Below are 26,562 nucleotides of genomic sequence, written 5' to 3'. Positions count from 1 at the left end.
AAACCCACTCCATGTCAATAGGGGAGACAAAGCTCCCACCCCTCACCCCCAACATCTGCAGTAATTCATTTTCGATTTGGGTTGAACTCCAAGTGTGATATTTGGACCAAATAAATACCTGAGGATTCCACATCAGTTGTTTCGTCTTCTTCAGGAAGGACAAACTCGATGAACGTTCCACGTAAATATTGTCTGTACTTTGATTGCACTGATCATGAGGATACTTCATGAATCAAGACTGAATCATCCACGTTCTACCAACTTTGAATATCAATCTGAATTTCAATGACCCGTCACCATCTCACCCACATTAGAATTTCAATGACCCGCCACCATCTCACTAACATTAGAATTTCAATGACCTGTCACCATCTCACTAACATTAGAATTTCAATGAGCCGTCACCATCTCAGCAACATTGGAATTTCAATGACCCGTCACCATCTCACTAACATTAGAATTTCAATGACCCGTCACCATCTCACCAACATTAGAATTTCAATGACCCGTCACCATCTCACCAACATTAGAATTTCAATGACCTGTCACCATCTCACTAACATTAGAATTTCAATGACCCGTCACCATCTCAGCAACATTGGAATTTCAATGACCCGTCACAATCTCACCAACATTAGAATTTCAATGACCCGTCACCATCTCACCAACATTAGAATTTCAATGACCCGTCACCATCTCACCAACATTAGAATTTCAATGACCCGTCACCATCTCACCAACATTAGAATTTCAATGACCCGTCACCATCTCACTAGCATTAGGATTTCAATGACCTGTCACCATCTCACTAACATTAGAATTTCAATGACCCGTCACCATCTCACCAACATTAGAATTTCAATGACTCGTCACCATCTCACCAACATTAGAATTTCAATGACCTGTCACCATCTCACCAACATTGGAATTTCAATGACTCGTCACATTCTCACCAACATTGGAATTTCAATGACCCGTCACCATCTCACCAACATTAGAATTTCAATGACTCGTCACCATCTCACCAACATTAGAATTTCAATGACCTGTCACAATCTCACCAACATTAGAATTTCAATGACCCGTCACCATCTCACCAACATTAGAATTTCAATGACCCGTCACCATCTCACCAACATTAGAATTTCAATGACCCGTCACCATCTCACTAGCATTAGGATTTCAATGACCTGTCACCATCTCACTAATATTAGAATTTCAATGACCCGTCACCATCTCAGCAACATTGGAATTTCAATGACCTGTCACAATCTCACCAACATTAGAATTTCAATGACCCGTCTCCATCTCACCAACATTAGAATTCCAATGACCCGTCACCATCTCACTAACATTAGAATTTCAATGACCCGTCTCCATCTCACCAACATTAGAATTTCAATGACCCGTCACCATCTCACTAACATTAGAATTTCAATGACCTGTCACCATCTCACCAACATTAGAATTTCAATGACCCGTCACCATCTCACTAACATTAGAATTTCAATGACCCGTCACCATCTCACCAACATTAGAATTTCAATGACCTGTCACCATCTCACCAACATTAGAATTTCAATGACCCGTCACCATCTCACTAACATTAGAATTTCAATGACCCGTCACCATCTCACTAACATTAGAATTTCAATGACCCGTCACCATCTCACTAACATTAGAATTTCAATGACCCGTCACCATCTCAGCAACATTGGAATTTCAATGACCCGTCACCATCTCACCAACATTGGAATTTCAATGACATGTCACAATTTCACCAACATTAGAATTTCAATGACCCGTCTCCATCTCACCAACATTAGAATTTCAATGACCCGTCACCATCTCACTAATATTAGAATTTCAATGACCCGTCACCATCTCAGCAACATTGGAATTTCAATGACCTGTCACAATCTCACCAACATTAGAATTTCAATGACCCGTCACATTCTCACCAACATTAGAATTTCAATGACCTGTCACAATCTCACCAACATTAGAATTTCAATGACCCGTCTCCATCTCACCAACATTAGAATTCCAATGACCCGTCACCATCTCACTAACATTAGAATTTCAATGACCCGTCTCCATCTCACCAACATTAGAATTTCAATGACCCGTCACCATCTCACTAACATTAGAATTTCAATGACCCGTCACCATCTCACCAACATTAGAATTTCAATGACCTGTCACCATCTCACCAACATTAGAATTTCAATGACCCGTCACCATCTTACCAACATTAGAATTTCAATGACCCGTCACCATCTCACTAACATTAGAATTTCAATGACCCGTCACCATCTCACTAACATTAGAATTTCAATGACCCGTCACCATCTCAGCAACATTGGAATTTCAATGACCCGTCACCATCTCACCAACATTGGAATTTCAATGACATGTCACAATCTCACCAACATTAGAATTTCAATGACCCGTCACCATCTCACCAACATTGTTTATTCCTTTGAACCAATGGTCTCTTCTTTTGGGGTTTTGCAATGAACCTTTCCATATTCTCCTCAATAAGCACTTAAATAGTCCATCAAGGATGACATCAAGATGGAGAGATGTCACCTTCGCTTTCCTTCTTGTCCTCTTGGAAGAAATATTTTCTATTTGGACATGGTTTATTTCTGTTTGTGGAGGATCTCTCAATTTGCCATTTGATAATTAAATAATGACACCTGCATCATTCTTTTTAACTTGTGTCTTGACTCGAGATGAAGAAGGTCCACCTTTTCTGCTTGAATACCTGAGCAGTGAGGAAAGATTCCAGCATCGTGATATTTATTACCTCTGCCACCGAAGGTGAAGGATATCTCAGATATCTTTCACCCCTCTCTGTTGGGTAGTCGATCTAGTCGAAAAAAAAAATGGAGATTTTTTTTCTACCCTTATTATCAGCATTTCTGTCGATATGTTGGGTTGTCGATCCAGTCGGAAAAAAAAATTAAAAAAAAAATTTTTTTTTTGAAATTTGATCTACCCTTATTATCAGTATTTCCGTCGATATGTTTGTCTGTCTGTCTGTCTGTCTCTCTGTTCGGTCCAGTGCTCCGTTAATACAATGGCGATTTCGATGAAACTTGGTTGGTAGGTTCATACCATGACCTCATTGTGTGCAAATGAGAACCGTTGCTATGGACACCACCGTTGCCAAGCAACGGGACTTTGAAATTTTTGAGAAAATAATAAATAAAAATATTATTTTTTCGACAATCAAAAATCAGGCCACGAGCGACTGTGGGCAGTACATTCAGCCATATTGTCAAAAATTTCCAGCCCGATCTTATGAAAACTGTCGGAGAAGATAGACTTTGAATGAACCCTGGTCGAAAACAATAAAAAAACGAAGTTCGTTATATCTCAGAGACGATGAGTCAGATATACATGAAACTGGTATGGTAGGTTCATGGTATGTGCTAGTTATGTGTGAGAAAGAACCGTTGCTATGGACGCTTTTGTTGGCTAGTAACGGCTGAAAAACGACTAAATTCGACTTGATCGACTACCCATGTCCGCCTACCTGTTTGTCTGTCTGTCTGTGTCTGTTTGTTTGTCTGTTTGTGCACAGGATATCTCAAAGCGTTGTGGACGGATTCAGATGAAACTTGGTGGACAGGCTGGGTGTGTGACAAGGAAGAAATGATTCGATTTTGGTGAAGATCCGAACCTGGATCTGGATACGAGAGGTATTTAATTTTTAAAGTGATTCTTCACCATTGAGAGAAAAGGCCAAAAACGATATTGCACTGCACAGCATGATATTTCAAACATGTAATGGGCCCGATATGTTCTCGTGGATCAGGCATGATGTGGTGGAGGTACGCGCTCCACCGAGTGCCCTTCGAGTTTGCCTTGTGATGAATCTTCCCCAGGTTTCTCCACATGCGACAAATCCGACCGAGGTGCTGAACCTCCTCGCTTTGATCTCTTCCAGCTTTTGTAACCTTACACCCCGACCCCACTGATCTCAAAGCTCTCCGATGACTCGCGTATTTAAATGAAAGGCTTTTCATTTCTCTCTTCTCTAATTTTCCACTCTTTATATTCTGCACTTGCATCCTATTTTTATATAATTACGTGTCATTTTGAACAACTTGCGATTTCCCCTTGGAGCTATTTGCTTCTGTTTACCGCAGACATCACCATTGGATCGAAAACAAATGATCCGAAGGCATCAAAAGGGCAAGCGTACATCTGTTTTCTGTGGAGCACATAGTCCATGATGGGCTGATTCAGGATACCCTCGAGGTGTGCACGCTCACATCTGAGGTGTCTAGCCTGAGCTGAAATTCCAACCCAGCTATAAACCCTGGTGTTTTGCAGTCAGGGAAGGGCATCAATGACGACTCAATTCTGCGGAAACTCCGAACTGAATCCGACCCCAATTTGTCGAAAGTCATGGAAACAGCCACTGCGTGTATGCAATCTGCCGAGAGCCTGTGTGTGATCTCAAATAAGTCAAAAGTTATCCAGCAGGACCCATCGGTTAACAAGGTAACCTTTGGCGACAAGCACAAGTGTTTCAGCAAGCCACCAAATTCACCTCCACCTCCTGACATTTCTGAATCTACCCGGAAGGTTGGGGTAACTTGTTGATGTTGTGGAGGTTATCATCAAGCTTTCCAACGTAGGTACAGGAATGATACTTGTGGTAACTGTGGTAAGCGAGGACACTTGAAGTGTCGTTGTTCTGGATCCAAGTCGAAGAACTCGTCTCCTGCTTATCCCATTGGGGTGAACCCTGATGCAGCGGACGATAGGTCACAGAGCACAGCCTGCAGCCGAGAGTCAAGTGAGGAACTTATGAGGTTTTCTCTGTTGGAACAAAGAGCTCCGATGCTCCAATTATAGTTGATGTCACAATCGATAAGATCCCGGTGAGGATGGAAGTTGATACCGGTGCTTCCAGATCAATGATGAGCGAGAGCAAGTTTACCTCCATCTACCCTCCGAGAAAGGCTCCTGCACTCCGGCTCGTATCTACTGACTTGAGAACATACACCAAGGAGGTGGTTCCTGTAGTTGGCTCAGCTAACGTGACTGTAGGATATGGAAACCGCACTCATGTCTGACCACGACTGATAGTGCGTGGAGAAGGACCAACCCTCTTCGGCTGAGATTGGTTACAAATAATCAGATTTAATTGGGGTGACGTCAACAGAGTCTCCAACTCTGATGCTGGGTACAATACCGTGCTCAACAAGTACCCTGGCCTGTTCAGCGATGGTGTTGGCTCATTTGTAGGGCCCAAAGTGAGGATTCATGTTTCTGCAGATACTCAGCCATTGTTCCATAAGGCACGACCTGTGCCCTACATGATGCGATCGATGATCGAATGTGAGCTTGACCTCCTGCAGAATGAGGGCATCATCTCACCAGTCGAGTACTCCGACTGGGCGACATATATCGTTCCAATACTCAAAGCAGATGGAATAGTGCGCATTTGTGGGGATGACAAAACGACGATCAACCGCTATTCAAATCTGGATGGTTGCCCTTTTCCCAAAGCAGAGGATCTGTTCACCACTCTCATGGGTGGCCAGACATTCACTAAGCTTGACTTGATCAATGTCTATGCTCAAATGGAACTGGATGATGATTCCAAGCCCGATACATGCATCAACACTCATCGAGGACTTTACATGTACAACAGATGCCCATTTGACATACGCTCTGCTGCACCAATCTTCCAACACAAGATGGAGAAATTATCGAAAACTGTACCAAAGACAGTCGGATTCCAGGATGACATACTAATGACTGGCAAGTCACAACATGAACACCTCAAGAACCAAAACAACGTCCTCAGTCGGCTGTCACAAGCTGGGTTTACGCCTAAGACGTGAGACGTGTACCTTTGTGGCACGTGAAGTTGAATACCTGGGTCATCAAATCTCCTGTCAAGGCATTTTGCCCTCTCCGAGCAAAGTTGAAACAATTGCGAATGCACCAATGCATTGCCACCACATTTCTCACCACACTCAGCGGAGCATTTCCTCCTCTCCTTGAATGCCAACCAATGCAATGGGGATTGTCCATGCTGTTGTTGGTATCACTTTCCCATGTCCGAATTAAACCTGTTGTTCCCGCTTCAGAGCCTTCGTCCCTGTCTTGTGAGTACATTACACTATCATTGTGCAATGTCTCGTTTTGTCACCGAACATAAATTCTTCATTTCCAAAAGCAGGACTCAATGCCTGCCAAATGGGAAGGATGTGTAGCAAGTTCGCTGGGGTTTGTGTTGTGGCAGCTGCGCACACGCACGGCTTACTGACAACTCCACCCTCCTTCTCACTCCACCCCCGTCCCTGACAATTCTCTTTACCTCCTCCACCCATTCTTCCCTCCTCGTCCCATCCCAATCCAAATTGTTGATTCAGATGCAATCCAGATGGTTCAATAACACTCGTGGCCTCAGCAACACTTGGTGACCTATATTTTACAAGGCGCTTAACTTCATCCTGAACATTGGAAGAAAAGAAATGGTTAAACGGTTTCGTTAAACCAGGTCACAATGGCAGTTTGTCTTGAAATCATCGTTTTTGTAAGTTCATTGCTCTTACATCTCAGAAAACGAGTCCATCAATTTATAACATTGTTCAAAGGTTGTCATTTCTTTTGAGAACTTTTTGATTGTTGCAAAACAGCCAGCGGGTTCATGTTTCCATCATCAGGAAGATTAACTCTGCTTATTTTCGGAGATGATTATACAGCTTCCAAGACTTGAGTGAAACAAAACGTTCATCCTTTCCCTACATTTGTAACAAATATACACTCATCACACTTGCATCTCCTCTAATGATACCAACCTCCTCTAATGATACCAACATCTTTCAATGATACCACCCTCCTTCGATAATACCAACATCCTTCAATGATACCAACATCTTCCAATGATAACAACATCCTCCAATGATACCAACATCCTTCAATGATACCAACATCTTCCAATGATACCAACATCCTTCAATGATACCAACATCCTCCAATGATACCAACATCCTTCAATGATACCAACATCCTTCAATGATACCAACATCCTCCAATGAAACCAACATCTTCCAATGATGCCAACCTCCTTCAATAATACCAACATCTTCCAATGATACCAACATCTTCCAATGATACCACCCTCCTTCGATAATACCAACATCCTCCAATGATACCAACCTCCTCTAATGATACCAACATCTTTCAATGATACCACCCTCCTTCGATAATACCAACATCCTCCAATGATACCAACCTCCTCTAATGATGCCAACATCCACCAACAATACCAACATCCTCCAATGATACCAACATCCTCCAATTGCAGCAATGTCCTCTAATTGCAGCAATGTCCTCTAATTATACCAACCTTGTCCATTGATACCAACCTTCTTTAATTCAATTCAACCAACCGCTCAAGTGATACCATTCTACTCCAATAATACCAACCTCCTCCAATTGCAGCAATGTCCTCTAATTATACCAACTTTGTCCATTGATACCAACATCCTCCAATGATACCAACATCCTCCAATGATACCAACATCTTCCAATGATACCAACATCCTCCAATGATACCAACATCCTCCAATGATACCAACATCTTCCAATGATACCAACTTCCTCCAATGATACCAACATCCTCCAATGATACCAACATCCTCTAATTATACCAACATCCTCCAATGATACCAACATCCTCCAATGATACCAACATCCTCCAATGATACCAACATCCTCCAATGATACCAACATCCTCTAATTATACCAACATCCTCCAATGATACCAACATCTTCCAATGATACCAACATCTTCCAATGATACCAACATCCTCCAATGGTACCAACATCCTCCAATGGTACCAACATCCTCTAATTATACCAACATCCTCCAATGATACCAACATCTTCCAATGATACCAACATCTTCCAATGATACCAACATCCTCCAATGGTACCAACATCCTCCAATGGTACCAACATCCTCTAATTATACCAACATCCTCCAATGATACCAACATCCTCCAATGATACCAACATCTTCCAATGATACCAACATCTTCCAATGATACCAACATCCTCCAATGGTACCAACATCCTCCAATGGTACCAACATCCTCTAATTATACCAACATCTTCCAATGATACCAACATCCTCCAATGATACCAACATCCTCCAATGATACCAACATCCTCTAATTATACCAACATCCTCCAATGATACCAACATCCTCCAATGATACCAACATCTTCCAATGATACCAACATCTTCCAATGATACCAACATCCTCCAATGATACCAACCTCATCCATTGATACCAATCTCTGGTGACAAAAGAGAGTCAAACAAAACTCTGCAGGTGAACTAGTTCACATTATTACTAATGTGCTCCTCCCTGTGCCAGCTGCATGAAGTGTCACCCTTGCATATATTATGGTACTACTGTATTCCTGATTTTTTTTTTCCTTTTCTTTTTGCTTCCTCTATTTCTCCCATCGGTGTTTGTGCTGCTCCAAGGTGTGTTCAGGAGGTTCTATCAACACGATACACGCAATAGTCCAAGAAATGAGAATTGTTTTATTTTTGTACTTTACATAATGATATCATTATGTTGTTCATTCAGAAGAAAATGTATATTTTCTTACTTATTATATGTGGGCTGGCAGGATAGCCTCAAAGTATGTGCACTCACCTCTGAGCTGTCTAGTTTGGGTTGGGATCCCGACCCATCGACAAACCGTCATCCTGGTGTTTAACAGGCAGCGCGAGGTCTCAACGTGTGTGCCGTCGGATGGACGTTAAACTGGATGTTCTGTCCACTGGCATTAGTTGGTGGACGTTAAAGATCCCACGTTGTCTTTGGCGAGTCATCGCCGGCAGCTCAAACTTTTCTTTGTTGGCTTTTCACCGCAGGCCTTGCGGCACAAACCGGACCTTCTTTATATTATCGGAAGTTTTGACCCAAATATAATGATCAAAAGTATCGTGACAACGCAGATAAACTGCATACAAGTGGAACCTCTCGACGCGCAGGTGACTATTCCCCCCACGCTCCAAGGGAGCACATGCTTTATCAAGGTGTGCCACTTGCTGCCTTTGATGCCACCTCGAGGGTCCTTTTGTTTACCGGCATGATGACACCTTGCCGCGCTGAGCTGTGTTCGTGAATAATTGGTTCCAGGAACAACAACGTTGAAAAGCTGCATCGGCCGGTACAGCCTCAGCTTGAGTGCCAATTTGTTTTGGAAGAAAATCTGACAAGTCAAACTTTGCTTCCCATTATGCTTGTGTAATAAGCTCATCATTTATCTTTTTTTTCTTGTTCTTGGACCAGGAGACTTTCATTCCACTAAGAGATAACAAGCTCTTGTAATTAAACTCATTTCATGATCATAATTGAACTGCCCTTTAATCCACCGCGATTCTGACATTGACGCAAAAAAGAGTTTTTGTAATTTTCTGGGGACTGTACAACGCGTCGGGCCGCCGAGTCCATTGGCATTTGCTTTGCCAGCTGCTGGGAGAACATGCCTTTCCAAGGCGTCCAACACTATTACAACTAGGAAGCCACTCGTTAGAGCGCATACCTCTGCCACGTAATGCCTGATCCACGAGAACAAATCGGGCCCAATACATTTTTAAAATATCATGGGATACAGTGCTATATCGTTTTTGTCCCCATCTCTCAATGGTGAAGAATCACTTTAAAAAGTCAATAATTCTCCATCCAGATCCAGATTCGGATCTTCACTGAAATCGAATCAGTTCGTCCTTGTGACACACCCAACCTGCCCACCAAGTTTTGTCCGAATCCGTCCAAAACCTTTTTGAGATATCGTGCAATATGCCATTTTTGGCCCGATCTCTCAATAGTGAATAATCACTTTTAAAAATTCTAGTAATCGGATCCGGACCTGGATTTTCACAAAAATCTAATCAGATCGTCCTTGTCACACACACAACCTGTCCACAAAATTTCATCCGGATCCGTCCACAACTTTTTGAGATAACCTGCACAAATATAAACAAAGACAGACAAGCCGGTAGGCGGCGATGGGTCGCCGAGCATGGAAACTATAAGATATAGAGCAAAATGGATGTCATTTTAAGGATCGGGAATCACCTTAAGATTATGCATATCAAATCTCATCCAGTTCCATCTACTGATAACTACCCGGTATCCATTTGAATGAAAAGTACCGAAAATGCGGTTTGAAGTCGGAAATCCCCAAAGTTCGAGGGGGAGCTGTGGGTGAACAAAGATCTAAATCGAAAATCCGGCTCGATCGTTTGTGCACAATGTATTCCAGACGATTAGTGTGAATTTTCATGACCGTCCGACCATAACCCTAGGAGGAGTAGCATTTGGAGCGAAGGCACCTCCAGCTCTCGCATATTATCGATTTTTGCACGAATTGACCTTCAATGACCCCTGACCCAAGCGAAATCGGTCAATATGTCCTGAGGCAAAGTTGTAGTACTCAGTGAGTACCATGAACCTGCAAAGTTTCATCCGTATCGATGCACTCACCTGGTCGCTAGGGGGCCTTCAATTTTTGCCAATTTTCTCGCATACCCTAATTGTCGTGAGCGCTGCGGGTAAACTATTCCATATATCACAAAAACCGGAATATATTTGATAGAGCATCACCTGCAGATCATTCATGCCAAATTTCATAACCCGACGTGGGATAATGGCTTTCGGAATTGATTTCGCGTGAACGGTACCGATTTTGAAGGTTTTTTGGTTGTTGCTAGGGAACCAAAGCGTCCTTAGCAACCATCACAATTTCCAAAGCACTCGGCCATAAGATGTACCTACCACCCGAGTTTGGTCAAAATCCGCCCACGTTTACTACCAATTATGCTGATGACAAACGAACAAACATCCAAACAAACACAGAATTACTGACAATAAGGATCACCAATTTCGGCGACCCAACAAACAAACGAGAAGAACATGTCATGCAGAGCATGATACTTGCAAAATCCATCAAACAAATTTGATCTCAAAAATAATTGGTGGTTGAATTGAATGACCAAATACGGAACTCTTCTTCAAATTTCAAGTGAATCGGATAAAAATTGACGGTTCTAGAAATCCGGCCCATGTTGAGTCAATCGGATGAAAATTGAGGATTTTATAAATAACGCCTGAGTTGTTGACCTTTGGACTATATCGACCTTTTTGGTCAATGCTGACCTCAAAAATAATTGGTGGTTGAATTCAGTGACCTGATATGAAAATCCTCTTCAAATTTCAAGTCAATATGTTGAAAACTGAGGATTTGTAGAAATCTCACCGAAGTTGTTGACCTTTTCACCTCAAAAACAAAAGGCTTCTTGCTGATGACAAACTCGACCATGTGGTGAAGATCGGTTTAAAATTGTGACCTGTCGGCGACAAACAGACAGAATAACAAAATCGACAAAACCAATATACTTGAAAAATCTTCGATTTTTACAACTAACGAACAAACAGACAGACAGGGGTGAAAACATAACCTCGTTCACCTTCCGTGGCGGAGGTAATCAATGTGTTTTTGCCCGAGGAATGCAAGCTGTTTCCATGCCATTCCTTCATTAGATCTATCTGACGCATTTCAGCGTCACAAACCATGGGAATTAACCCGTCTGAGATGCTCCACAGATTGCAGGGAAAGTGCTGTCAACGTCGTCACGTTAATCCTTGTTGCGTACACCGCACCGACCCTTTGTTTCTCAAAGCTCGCTATCCCATATCAAGTCCTGAATTATTCAACTCCAGCAAAACTGGAGTACATTATTGTCTACAGCACATGAATATTATAGTGTGCAAGGGGATGCTGTTTTACTGAAAATGCTTCAAGGCCGATCACTGACTATGAGGATGACCTTGCTAAATGCGGTCATCCGATATGATGTCAACAAGTGTGCACCAGGATTAGCTTCATGTTTGCTACTGAGTGTCTTCGGTCGAGGAGGAAAGAGGTGCACGCCTCAACAAAGTATCGGTGGATGTGCAAGTCTGCGTCCCCCCTCCCCCCCTGGTGGATGTTCAGTTTGGGGATCCATCTGCCATCATTATCTGGTGGATGTTGAAGACTCCAGTTAAAGGTGGATACTCCATTTGGTACACGGTTTCATGCAGTAAGGTGGAAAACTTCATTGTTACACAATGTAAGCGTCACGATGCATGTTTTAATGGAAATTATGGGTTCACAGGATTGCTTGGAGGTAGGTCCCTCTGATGGACGTTAAACGGGCGTCTTGTCTCCCGTCTTCCAGCAATCGTTGGTGGACGTTAAAGATCCAATGGTGTCCGTCGTGAAGAGTCGGTGAGCTCTCGCCAGCACCATGGCCAAATTCCAAATTCCTGCCCAAACTAACGGAGGCCATTGCGTCAGCGGAACAGTCGCGCCCCTCAGCCACTGATGCTACCCCACAACCTTGCACTGAAGAAGAATGGAAATTCTTGCTAAATCATTGAAGAAACTGATTTGAAGTCTTTCGTTAAAGTGCAGAAATATGATAAATTAAGAAACCTCAAATTATTTTTCAGATTGTCTTTGACTGGTGGAGGAGCTTGCACACTCATTACGATGCAGGAAACGATTTGAAGACTGTTAATAAAAAGGAACTCCAGGAGGCAATTAGACAAAGCGACACAGTACAGGATGTGGCATTTGAACTTGAGGTTACAGTGTCTGTCATAAAGAAAGTGCTCAGGTGGGAATACCAAACAATCCAGAATAGATTTAGTTTTCATGTACTACCTCTCATAATGTGTTTGCAACTTACACTGAGTGACGTGTTCCTCTGCATCACAACATGTCCACGGATGTAGGAGGTGCAGTGACGAACATCTCTCGGGGACCTCACAGGGGGACACAATCGTGAGAGCTGGTACGTCTTGGCTCTCCCTATAAATGCAGAAGCTACGTTTAAGAAATAGTTCGTGAAAGCATTTTGTCAGGTGTGCCAGAACAGAAAATCTTGTGATTAAAATCCCCTCATGGAGCAAAAAGAACTCTGAGCCCAAGGGGAATAGCACAGACAGGTTGTATTAAATGGTATGGTATTGGTGATACAATACCATGATTAAATGGCATCCTTTCATAATATCCTCTCCCTGTTGAGGCTGGAGTGCCACGACGCAGTGTTCTGGGCCCAGTCTTATTCTGAATCTCCATCAACTATGTCTCTGACTGTCTGGAAAATCCTCTTTTTGTCTTTGCTGATTATTTCACCCTCTGCCGTGACGTCCCACGTTCTTTAGAAAGGCAATCAGCAGCCTCTTCACCCCTCCGCAGACCTTGATATAATCACAAGAAGGGTCAAACACTTGGAATATGTCTTTCAATCCTGACAAATCTCACACTCACCCGGTCTCAACGAAATAACTGCCTGGTAAACTCTCCTGTCCACTGTCTTAACAATCCTCTCGAAGAAGTTCAAGTCATTCAAACTCCTGAGCTGCACAATCAGCCATGATCTTTCTTGAGAAAACCACACTTCTAAGTTGGCCTCCAAAGCTGAATAGGCATCCTGCTTCATGCATTGTCCTTCCTCGGCACACCTAAACTCTTATCCACCAACGAGATATTCATCCGGAGCTTGATGGAGTACTGCTCTCCCCTCGAGGCTGGCTCCCCTGCCTCACACCTTGCTCAGCTTGACGCTGTGGAAATCAAGGCTTCCAATATCGTTGGAATCTCCCGCGATGGAGCTGAGACTGTGGGCTTATCACTTCGCTACCACAGACAGGTTGGTGGTCTCCGTATTCCGCCGTCTTCTTTCTGGTCCTCCACCCTCTGCTCTTTCCGGGATTTCCCCCACCTCTCCCCCCCCCCAGGTTTCTGTAAGGTGTATGTGACAACCATCAACCTCCTTCACGTGAAACCACCAAAATCCAGAATATCACTGCTCACCTCCACTCATTGGTCCGTCTCTTTTCCCACTTATGAAATCATCTTCCATGTCCTCTCCAATGTCATTCTTCCCTCCACGTCTTCAATACAGCTGTTCACCACCATCTCAGATCATCCCCAATCCAAAACCACGATCGTTTCTACCCCTTTCCCCCCAACCCACCACTTTCCAAGTTTCCAGTTTTTCCTTCATGAGAGTTTACTTCTGTATCCATCTTGTCCACACCCTGTGTCTTCCCCTCGCCCTCATTCTTCCGCACATGTTTTATTTGTCCCAGTCTCCGATTTTGTCCCTCAACCCTGCTGTTGGTGTTTCCCCCTCTCTTTCTTTTGTTCTTTTTGTTGTGTTGCATTCCGATCCGTTTTGTGTTTTAACTCCTCGACAAGCCTCAACCTCGCACACACACACAAAAAAACCAAGTCTATCTCCAACACCCTCGTGTCTCGGATTTAGTTTCTTTCTTTACCTTAGTTTATTTACCGAGGAACGCTTTCGCATTCAAATGATTCCACTCTACCTGAAATACAGGATACAAACTATAATGAATGGCTTCACCTTTCATCAGACGGCTTCAGATTACGAGGACATATGGTTTGAGCTAAAGTAAATTAAACAAGGCTGAATGCTGACGCAGAGTGTTATCTCGTTCGACGTCATAACTCACCTGCTCAAAGGTACCGTGCAAGGACACGAAGAGGTGTTCACTCTTATCCCAAACCTTCAACGGCTTGCGGGACGAGAAAGTAAACACTGACGTGTACCGGCTCTCTGATGCTACTGCGTTCATTTTTCGATCCTCGTGGAGGATCTCCAAGTCTTACTCACGTTGTTGTTCTTGTGGACTTTTTTGTTTGACAACCCAGAGTTTTCATCGGATCTTCGTGAAACTTGCCATGTATATGCAGAAAGCCCACGCGCAGGCAGTAACCATGTCCGATTTTGGAAATTCTTCTGAGAAAAAAAAAGTTGACGTCATAATATCGCCGCTAATGGAAATCGCCTATACCGTTATCTCCGAAACGAGGCAAGCTGTTTGAATTTTGTTTGCGGGAATCGAGCCGGACATTAGCACAGATAATTATTTATCGCAAACGTGATACATCACAATGACGTCATATTCGTTTTTATGACGTCATCATTGAGAAGACGAGGATCTTAGCTCATTTGAGCTTGTTTGTTTGGTTGGCTCTTATGCTAAGGCCCTTAGGCCTTGTCTTTAACCCTGGCCTTTTCCTGGGCAGGTCCTGCTACTCCGGAGCTATGAATAAGCTCCGTCAGAGCCTGCGCAAAAAGAAGGAAACGTACGTGCCAGAGGCGAGCCGGCCACATCAGTGGGAGGACGATGAAGAATCCGTGAGGAAGGGACACTGCAATTTCCCCGTTAAGGTGAATTGTGAGAATGGAGCTTTTAATCCAGACTTATTGCGCTTCCTCTATTCGAGTGCGTTGGTTCTGTTTTTCACCATAACCATATTATGTTGATAATCCTTCGGTGTGGGTCTCTTCTCAAAGGGTGCGTTGCTCGAATGGCTCACACGAGCTTTGTTCAGATTTGTCTCGCTATTTGCAGGCACAGTCTCGATTGAGGTATCTTCACCACCTTAATAGCTAAGAAACAGAAGCTGGCTTTGCTGGGCTCATCCCAGCATAAGGGGAAGACCGTGATAATTAACTGATGATCACTCGGTGACTGTGATACGTCACAAACGGTGTTGTACTCATGGCAACGGACTCTTTACCTCCTTGCTTTATCAGCAGAAGAAATCAGTTTATTTGATTATTCAACTGATGATGCGATAAATTTATTGCTCAAGCTCTAAAAACACTTCCATTATCTCATTATTATTTGATAATATTAAATGCCTCGTTGAGTTATTTCATAAGATCTAATGCCGTGTGCATGCGTGTGTGCGTGCGTGCGTGCGTCCGCAGTACTTGGGCTGTGTGGAGGTCGAGGAGTCCCGTGGAATGCACGTTTGTGAAGATGCTGTAAAAAGGTTGAGATTTGTGAGTGATTACACTTCATGGATAAACTGGCCATCAAACACTTTGGAATTGTGATTACAAAGTATTTATTGCCATTTCATGAGCACATGTATCTTCGGGGCTCTCTCAGCTTGACAGGAAGAAGGTCCGCGCAGTGCTCTGGGTTTCCGCGGACGGTCTGCGTGTCGTGGATGACGCCACCAAGGTTTGTGCACTTCTGGGCACGAACCAACTCGGTTTTTCCCAAGGAAGATGTACATGCAATGATTTTTGCTGGCATGCTATCACGTCTGTATGTTGCACGTGCAAACATGACGGGGTTTCCTTTTTTTTTAATCAACACCGTTCCAGTGTACACAACATTTGTGCCACATGAACTTGCTCACCCTCGGCCCGCTTTTCCTCATTGGAAGGGAAATACACATTGGTGTCGTGATTCGGTGAATGCAGTTCCCAATTTTCTCAAATCGAGTCTATAGGCATCTGGGTGGTGTTACAAGTGATTTCAACCACCCTCCCCCTACTTCTTCTTGAGTGTCCTGGAATCCCGACCGAGGCTCCACAGTTATGCATTTAGAACATGACTTGTGACTCAGCTAATGTTGCCTCTGCTCACCTTGAATGGCCCTTTAGTATGTTTAGAAAGTACAAATGAAAACAAGTATGGTATTATTTTGCCAACTGCCATCGACTTTAAGGACAATCTGTTTGAAGGTTCGATGAAATGCTCCATGCATTGACAGAATGGTAGTTTGCAGTCACATCGATCCACTTGCTGATCGAAGCCACGTATGACATGCTAGAAACTGTTCTGTCCTGCCATGATGATGACAGTGGTTATTGAGTGGTTAAAAATCCTCTCCTTGGTTCTTTTCTGATAACTTTCTGTATTCTAGCCAAACAAATTGCAGGAATGTTTCTTCACTAACACAGCATTTATAATGTCCTTTCACACTGCCAGAAGGCAAAAAATAAATAAAATTAAAATAAAATCAAAGACAGCATGTTGCTTTTTGTCTTTCCCACCAAGATTTTTTTATATTAGATCACCTGCCGCTCGCTGATCATTAAAATGAGTTAGATCACCCACCGGAGGGGCCTTTTGTATTCCAGGATACGTTGATGATAATTGTGGTTTAATTTTAGTTTCAATAGTGATTCACTTTTGTTTTGTTGTGCAGTTTAATGGGTTGTTTGCAATTTTTTGGGGGTTTAATTTGAACTCACAAAGAGATAAATAAAACAGCTTACCTGTATCCTTTGAACACCTGTGAGCTTTACAGCCTTACTGTTGTTTTTGCTCTTTGTAATTGCTCTGCCCCTTTGCAGGCCCATCTATCAAACCTTGCGTTCACTGCCTCCTACCCCTGCCACCATCTATGGGCACAAAGTAAAACGATTGCTGAACCTTTCATTATACGGTGACCCCTACTCCTTGCTCTCTAACGTTTCACGAAGGATTAGCCCTGGCTCGCTGCCGCGAGTGACAATGTCACATGATGACCCACAGAATGAATACACTTACAAAGGTCTCTCTCCAACCCCCCCTTTCTATCACTATTAACACAGGACCTCATTGTTGATCAGACCATCGAGAAGGTGTCCTTCTGTGCTCCGGACCAGAGCAATGACAAAGCCTTCTCGTACATTTGCCGTGACGGCACGACGAGGCGCTGGATGTGCCACTCATTTCTCGCTGTCCGAGACTCGGTTGGTATTTATACATCCATCGATCCGACTGTCATTGTAATACTTTGGAATGTTCCTCCCCTCTTTTCCCCTCCCCCCATTACCTCCCACTGAATTTTTTTTTTGTGAAGGATGCTTGTTAATAAGGTTTGAAAATGGATCTGTTTTGATGGCAATGAATTTCGAAAATCTCGGCTTCAACTGAAATTCTATTAATAGTAGCTGTTTGAGTTTCAGATCACGAATAATCATGTTTTCCATTTTTCACTTGAATACGTTCAAACACTTCTAATTGTGTATGTTGTTACGGCCCGGGGTTCGAGGTTCGCCACGTGGGGAAGCACTCGAGTTTCTCCCAAACACCCGGTCCTGAGGCCGCCGACCGCACATAACTCCGTGGTCCCATTGGACTGTAGTTCTTACACAACCGTAGCCACTTGACTTAGACTACCGGCCGAGCAGGGTTATGCTTCGATGTTTCCAAGATACCTTTCTATTGGCATGGCAACCTAACTAGAGGCCACGCCCTTGGCACCGCACATTGGGATCTTCTGCCGAGCGGAACGGATAGGTGCAGCACCGGCTTACAGAGCAAATCAGTTGGGGTACAACTTCCCGTCTAACGATACTTGTACACGATGTCGGACCATTGAAGGAAAGGACAACCGAGACAGATTCAAAATTTCAACCAGCGATTATTTACTTACCTACACAGGCAAGCAATCATTTAAAAGCGAGTATTTATCGGCAAAAATAAAAGGCACAGAAGAGCAGATTTAACCCTGACATGTATTCTTATGCAATCTTATTTACACAAAAGACATATGGCCATCATTCAATCTGGGGAGAAGAAGAAGACAAGAGCTGAGAAGAGAGGAAATGTACAGAGTGTGTGGTCGATTCCTTCCCTCACCTCACACAGCCCAACGGGGCTGTGCCGGTCCAAAAATATTGGGGGAGGTTGAAAAGGATAGTGAAGATGAGGGGTGGAGTGGCGATGGGATGTACAGCTGCATTTCTGAGGTGTCCAGAACAAGTAGGCAAGTCCTCTCCGGAGTCCGAGTTATGCCAACAGCCAGCAGCTCCATTTCTGCTGTGCCCACAGGACCAGCAGTTCCCCATGAAGCAAGATGCGCTCTGGGCTTTCTTCTGCCCTCCTTTGCACGATGAGCTCTTTCCTTCTTTTCTCACACTCTGTGCAGCTTCCTCCTCCTCACCTGACAAGCTTTTAGGACACGGATGAGGACCAGCCCTGAGCTCCTTTCTCCTCACAGAACATAGCTTTCTCCCGGTTCGTCTCGTGCGAGCCTCACTCTCATTGGTGCGCATCCGATATGGGTATGTCCATGACGCAGCTTGTGGAAAATGCCTCTGTTTCTGAGGGAACTTTCAACACAGCCCCCAACCTTCCTTTCAGTGCGCTCAAGGCAGCGACAAGGGCCTCCGCTCTCTCCCTCGTGCGCAGACATTCAGTCTACAGTGTGCACTGTATCAAGCATGTGAGATGTGCCACACTTTATTATATACGGGAAAAGCACTGCACTTCGTGAGACACGGACGTGCACGTGAGAAGGTACAAAGTCCGATGTGGTGAAGGTAATCTGATCGGCCCGAAGGATTAATGATCACAGACAGACTGAGGGAAGACCGACTGGCTCCGGGGTTGAAGGTAAGACCGATGGGGTGAAGGAGGGATTGTTGAATTGAAGTTTGGTGAAGGGGATTATTGGGGCATTGAGAAAGGCAGAGTGGGGGGGGGGGTTTGTTGGAACGGACCGATGGAAATAACTCATCCTCGGGTCTCCTCGGTATTGAGACAGGCAGAGGGTTTGTTGGAACGGACCGATGGAAATAACTCATCCTCGGGTCTCCTACGTATTGAGACAGGCAGAAGGTTTGTTGGAATGGACCGATGGAAATAACTCATCCTCGGGTCTCCTAGGTATTGAGACAGGCAGAGGGTTTGTTGGAACGGACCGATGGAAATAATTCATCCTCGGGTCTCCTATGTGTCCAAGTATGCTCTATTTTGGGGTACATTTCCAAAACCATCACATTTTGCATTTTCTGGCCATTTTACAGTGGATACCATGATGTTTTACAAGCAGTGATAATGTCTTCTGTTTCAGTCGTAATATTATGGAAGTGCACGTTTGATGTCTATCTGGGCCAACCATGATGCAGATGTTAACAGAGGTCCGCTTTTATCTTCCAAACTAACTCGGTGTAAATCGGGCGTCTCCTCTACTCTGGAGATGGAGTTCACAATTATGAATATTACCAAGTTTATACTTGATCATTGCTGTCACTGTCAGAAACCGGTCATGGAGGAAGCAAACTGGAGAAGAGTTTGACAGCGGCTCTGCTACGGTATTTGTTTAATATAAAGAGGTTTATGGTTGCTTGTGAAGCTCGTGGCTCTTGTGTCCATTTCCGGTTTTCTCTCCTGCTGATGACTGATCTAGTTCCTTAACGTTGTCTTGTAATGGTGGTGAGATTGTACAAGTTGATCCTAGCGCATGTCCAGTTGCCCATCTCAACAAGTGCTGCATCCTTTTCCCAGTGTGCTATGAGCGAAGGGAGGGGATGCCTCATCGATGTGTCTTCAGTAGTAAAAACAAAAATCCTTGTTAGTCATTGAAATTCCAGAATCTCTGCCACAGAAAGCATTTAAAAGAGAACAAACAACCAGCAGAATTGCATTCTCGGATGCAGAGAGCAATAAGTATGTCGTTCTCAACTGAACAGATGTTCTGCAGCGTTTGGGAAATCTCAGATTAATTGACTCCGCCATCGAAGGTGGATGGAGGATAGTTTTCACCCGTTTCTGTCTGCCTGGTTGTTTTTTTTTTGTATGTGAGCAAGAAATCTCAAAAAGTTGTGGACGCATTCGGCTGAAATTTGGTGGACAGGTTGGGTGTGTGATTCGATTTTGTTGAAGATCCGAATCCGGATCTGGATCTGATAATATTTTAAGTGATTCTTCACCTTTTAATAGCACACAAACAATGCACAAACCTGTTAGTTAAGGGTACAGATTTGACAAATTTTGAAGTTGAAGTCCCAAACCCTATTTTCCCCATTTTCCCCTAAGTTGTGGTTCATGGGGATTTTCAAGAATGTCACCCCCGCAAACACCAAGGCCCTCCTGTATGCACTTCAACACTGCACGGGATATCGTGTTCTATGAATTCTCTAGTCTGTTATTGGACGCTCGGCATGTAATCCGATGGTTCCCAGGATTTTACAGGCATCAAAATCTGGAGACGGCGGTTCAACCTTGAGCACACTGAAAACATTATAGCCGTTGTCGATGCACTTGATGAGTAAGACGTCTCGATAGGCAGCCATGGGGACTCCTCTGAAAGGTCCTTGGAAGCAGTTTGGAATTTCCATCCGAGGGTGTTTGAAATAATTGTTTTTGGGCATTTAGTGCGAGAACATCACATAATCCCTGGAATTATGTACGAGCGATAATTTTGCATCATAATTAATTAATTTTGATTATGCGTGAGTGATAACCCTTATAATGTAATCCCTGGACAGCTTCTTCTTGGACTGTTGTCGGCTGCCTTTGAATCGTTTAATCCTGTTTCAATTAGACAAATATTTCGAGGTTGCAAAAGTACACAGAAATGTGAGTAGTTGTTGCGAGCATGCTGTTCGATGTAATGAATGTAATGATTGGTGGGTGGTGGAGGAGCTCAGTATCTTGTGTTGAGGCACTTGATTGGTACTGAGTGGTTTGTGGATATCCCTTGTGTTCATGCATTTTAGATTACATTAAATGCATTTTATATTGCATAATAGGTATTGCCAAAGTGAGGGGGAAAAAATCTATTATTGATGTGAGGACAGTATAATGCAGGTGAGATTATCAGAATTATCTTTTTCTACACTTTTCCTTGTCTGTCGTTGATCTACAACATGGATCAGTCTCACTTTTCCGTAGTTATTGGTTAAATCAGAACTACAGCCATTTTAAGCTTGATGGACATCCCTTAGATGAGAGCCCAGTTTTAAGTTGTTTTCCATGTTCTTCACAATTGCAGCTACCCTCAAAAACCCCTTCTCAATACCAATATTATAAAATATATCGACTTCTCCCGTTATCTTTCTTTAACTCACTATCACAGCTAAACTGCTTTCTGCTGCTGTTATACAAAGAAATATCCAGGGCTGAAGGTGGGTTAAAACCTTAGTTTATAAAGGAATCTAATGTCATGATCCAATAATTTTATTTGAGCAACACAACGGAAAGCTCTGCAAAAATGGGATTAATGGTCCGTGGGGCGTGGACCCAAGAGATGTGCTGAAGATGTAATGAATGCACAGCAGTAATCCTGATGGTTTGGTTTTTCTGAGCATATTAAGGGAGATAGTAATGATGGATGTCCCACCTTTGTACTGCCAAATTCACTTGTTTGTTGTGATCTCTGTTCGTATACTTATGGTGTATATTGCCTTGAAACAAAAGTCCTGAAAACTCAAAAGCCATTGTGAAGGAGCACCGTTGGGTAGGAGTTGTTTTTTTCTCGATACAAAATCAGGGGCAGTGGGGCCATGTTTAGATACATCAAGCAAGGGAATGAGCAAATAACAAAATAGAGGAGATGGATAGAAGGGGGGATATGGAAGATGAAGGGATGGGGGGAGGGGGGAATAAGTAATGGGGGAGGGGAGAAAGAAAGACAGACAGAGAACACAACTGCAAGAAAGAGAGTTGGGTTGGTTGGGTCAAGATAATGTGGGAGAAGAGATAACTGGTCGCGATGGGGAGTTCCATGAGAAGAGTTCCACTGAACCCTCTCCTGAAGTCAGTTGAACAAAACACAGAAAAGAGAGTTCATAGAACACGTTTTCCCCACGCAGTGTTTAAGTATAAAATTATATTCAAATAAAAAATATTTTAGAGGTCGTAGAAAAGAATCCATAAGTTTACTGCTGCAGATGCCAGTATCTTATCCATCCATTGGGACCGTACTCTGTGCAGAGTGTTGGTGCTGCCTCAGCAGTCTCCTTGGCTATTGGACACAATCCTGGACGGGTCACCACTTTGACACAGGATACCAGCAAGCTGGCACTCATTTTGCCGACCTCGGAAGGATGACAGGCAGTCAACCCCACCTGGTATTAATTCAACAGCTGAGTTGGATTTGAACTCAGGATGTTTGGATCCCAAGCCAACCACTCTAGCCATTAAGTCAACACCAGGCATAGTATCTTAAACACCACCTTATTTAACGTGTTACATTAGTTATTCATGCCTGTTGTTTGTGTCCTTTATGACGTCCTTAAAAACAGTAAGTTTCCCGTTTGGAATGATTTTCAATTTCATTTCACTGCCAGACAAGCAGAAAGACTAAAATAATTCCCGCTCCTCCAGCTGCACATGAGCGATCGGGACAAATTCAGAGCCAAAGTACGTACGGTTAAACTACAGGTTTGTTTTCCGATTCGTGTTCAAAATATAACATTCAATTTATATTAAGTTGTTTGTCAACCATAACGTGACGCTTGTAGCCACATGGACAGATGGACAAACAGACAGACAGAGGTGAAGCAATTGCTTAACCTCACTTTTTGCTTGGTGTTTGTGGGGGAATGACAAAATTGTGGAGGTGAGCAGAAAACCTCGTCAAAATAATTTTGGTTTATTATGTCGAAATAATTTTTATATGTAGTATTTTGTTGGTTCATGTGCTTGATGTTTTAAAAATAACAAATGCCATGCTGTGTGTTTCTCAAGTGTAACATTGTGTGTTGCTCTGATCAGTTAATTCAGACAATTTGAATTTCATGTTGTCAGGTGGTTTTGGTCAACAAGTGTTAATCGGAAGTTTGTGTGTGTGTGTTTGCATGTGTATATGTGCACGTACCAGGGTGAACGTCTGAGCCATGCCGTAGGTTGTGCATTTGCCGCATGTCTCGAACGCAAGCAAAGGCGAGAGAAGGAGTGCGGTGTCACTGCCACGTTTGATGCCAACCGTACGAGCTTTACTCGTGAAGGGTCCTTCCGCACGGCCGGGGTCACCAGCGAGCAAGCCGAGCCTGTGACCCGACTCACGACTGACCTCAGGAAAGGTAAAGGCCTGCGAGTCATGCCCTGCTTGTTTCCTTTTTGCGGCCGCAGTGCTATTACTAAGTGTTTTCTCTGAGGAATGGAAAATACCAGATCGATTGCTCTGTGGTTTTACACATGCTTTTGGCCATTAAAGTGATCATTACATTTTCTTACTTTTGTTAAGTTCATCAATACTAGGTTTTCACAACTTACCAAACCTAAAGTTCCATGCAACTAACCCCTGAGTTCTTTGAATGTAGGTTGTCATGTCGTCAGTATGTTGGGTGAAATGCGATCTTCAAATAACATATGCATGAAAATACTTGATTTCTACTGCCATTCCTGATGCACTCCTTCCCACTCACCCCTTTGACCACATGTCCCTCTTCCTAGTCATGTTATATGTAGGTGGCCTATATTAAAGTGGTCTCAGGGATGCTTAATAACTTCATGTATGTCATAAAAAATACTATATTCTCTGAGCATTCTCGAATTATACTGAATGAGGCATTTTACCCATTTTGCTTTGCTGATGGATTTAAACCAAATGACAACGTGATGTACGTCACAAACATTCCGCTCAATTCACTTTCATTTGCCAGAATTCATCACCTCCATCAACCACCTTGCTGCTTATATATGATGTGAGCAAAAATCATTTCCGCTTCGCTGTGAAGCTTTGTGTTGGATACTCTGGTTTAAATCTCCACTTAAAATGGTGAAATTTATACATTTTGAAAATTTTGAATTAATCGCACTCAGATTTCAACATCACCGTAATGCATATTATTATCATGTTGATTAAACTCCTCTCTCGTTCAACCCTCCTCCTCCCCTCCCCTGCACCAAAAGCCTCCTCACCTCCCTCTTCCTTGGCAGTGTGGACCTCAAACATCCGGGGCCTTCACTCAAACCTGACGGATCTTTATATACAGGCTGCCACTGACAAACCAGACATAATCTGTAAAACAGAAATTTTCCTCCTTCAAGACGACGAACTCCCAAGTATCTCTCCCTGGTTACTCCCTCCTCTGGTATGACAGGCCTGAGCCTCGTCCTGGTGGAGGAGTTGCTCTCTTCATCAAAGACTCTATTCCTCACTCTCCGTGCACTGCCCTCACTCCCCCACACCCCCAGGAATACCTCTGGCTATGGCTTCCCCTCCACACTCACCTCATGTCCATAAGTGTGTTGTCCCGTCCACCAAACAGTAATGACTCAATTTACACCCCACTCACCAAAAACATGGACCAACTTCTATCCTCTCATCCCAAATCTCTCTTCTTCAGATGTGGTGACTTTAGTTGTCATCATGCCAGTTGGCTGGGTGTGGGTACCTCTGTCACCTGCCATTGCACTTCAGCAAATGACTTCTGCGACTCATTGGGACTGACTCAATATGTCAACTTGCCAACCAGGATCTCAACCAATGGTACTCCATCTCTTCTGGATCTGATTTTGACAAATTTCCCTGAAAATATCTGCTGTTCTACCTCTATTCCAATCGGTTCATCCGACCACATGCTTGTCAAAGTGGACATCTCTTTGGCTGTTATTAGAGAATCACCTCAATGCCGTCGAGTTTGGCATTTCACTCAGGCCGACTGGCAGGGACTACAAGCAGCTATCAAACTTCTAAACTGGTCTCCCATCTCTACTTTCTCCGACATCAACGAATCTTGGGAATCTTTCAAAGAAACTTGCTCTCCCTCATGCATAGATTTATCCCATCTCGTCTTCAGTTGTCATACCCTTCCTCCCACCCATGGTACACTAAACCTTGCGACGAGGCAGTTGTCCTGAAATAACAACAGTTGTCGATTTGGTCTGGCACCCTGCCATGCTCACCAAACTCTCTTACCATGGTATCCAAGGACATCTCCACTCATGGCTCATAGACTTCCTCTCCTGTCACAGTCAACGTGTGGCCCTTAATGGAGTTCTCTCATCCCCTCTTCCTGTCCAGGCTAGAGTTCCTCAAGGAAGTGTTCTTGGCCCTGTGCTTTTTCTTGTTTTCATCAATGATCTCTCCAACTCTCTTGAAAATCTTCTCTATCTTTTTGCTGATGACTCCACCCTCTGCTGGACCATCTGTCATCCCTCAGATCGGCAAGCAGCAGCTTCTTTGCTCTCTGCAGATCTGGATGAAATCACAAGCTCACACCCTCACTATGTCTCTCCGAAAGGACCGTTTGGAACCCCCCCTCCCCATCTCCTTTCGCAACAATCCGCTGGAAGAAGTCGTTTCATTCAAGCTTTTGGGTCTCACTGTCTGCCATGATCTTTCCTGGAAAAGCCACATTTCCAACCTGGCCTCCAAAGCCAGTCGCCGATTGGGAATCCTCCGTCGTGCAAAGTTCTTCCTCGGCCCACCTGAGCTCCTGACCACATACAAAGCTTTTGTCTGCAGCCTCATGGAGTACTGCTCTCCCCTCTGGGCTGGTGCTCCTGCCTCTCACCTTTCTCGGCTTCACGCTGTGGAAACCAAGGCTTTTAGGATCATTGGTATCTCCTGAGGTGAGGCTTAATCTTTGGGCCTCTCACTCTCTCACCGCAGGCAGGTCGGTGGTCTTTCTGTCTCTCGCCCTCTTCTGCTCTGTCTGAGATATGTCCCCCCCCCATATTTTTGCAGGGCGCTCAAGGTCCCCCAGCAACCCCCTTTTGCTAAAACTACCAAAATCATGAATTACTGCTCACCTTCACTCTTTCATGCCTCAATTTTCCCACCTTTGGAATAAACTCCCTCACTCTCTTCAATCCCACTCTTCCCTCCAGGTCTTCAAAACAGCTGTTCACCACCATCTCTTATCTTCCCCCATCCAAAACCTCAATCTTTTCTACCCCCGCTAATATGCCCCAAACCCACCTCCTTCAACTTCCCTGCTTTCCTTCCTGA

At 43.8% G+C, this 26,562-nt stretch overlaps 1 protein-coding gene across 9 annotated transcripts in view; it reads left to right on the top strand.

Moving 5' to 3' along the window:
- Positions 1 to 26,562, top strand: part of LOC147014726 (numb-like protein) — an 88,977-nt gene that overhangs the window by 23,631 nt on the left and 38,784 nt on the right. For 6 of the 9 annotated variants that reach the window (XM_085852905.1, XM_085852900.1, XM_085852901.1 and 3 more), the window contains 5 exons: positions 15,169 to 15,313; positions 15,860 to 15,934; positions 16,044 to 16,118; positions 17,483 to 17,623; positions 23,485 to 23,686. In XM_085852905.1, the coding sequence (XP_085709031.1) occupies positions 15,169 to 15,313; positions 15,860 to 15,934; positions 16,044 to 16,118; positions 17,483 to 17,623; positions 23,485 to 23,686 (638 nt within the window). Of the gene's footprint in view, positions 1 to 3,592; positions 3,711 to 15,168; positions 15,314 to 15,856; positions 15,935 to 16,043; positions 16,119 to 17,242; positions 17,304 to 17,482; positions 17,624 to 23,484; positions 23,687 to 26,562 lie in introns of those variants that run through there. The other 3 variants (XM_085852904.1, XM_085852907.1, XM_085852906.1) reach the window with 3 other exon arrangements.

This window comes from Eptatretus burgeri, chromosome 13 (genome assembly GCF_056783735.1).
Source record: "Eptatretus burgeri isolate ZD-2024b chromosome 13, Ebu_testis_v1, whole genome shotgun sequence".
In the NCBI taxonomy this organism is placed as follows: domain Eukaryota; kingdom Metazoa; phylum Chordata; class Myxini; order Myxiniformes; family Myxinidae; genus Eptatretus; species Eptatretus burgeri.
Note: the sequence above shows the minus strand (reverse complement) of the source record. Positions and strands in the feature narration are given on the sequence as shown.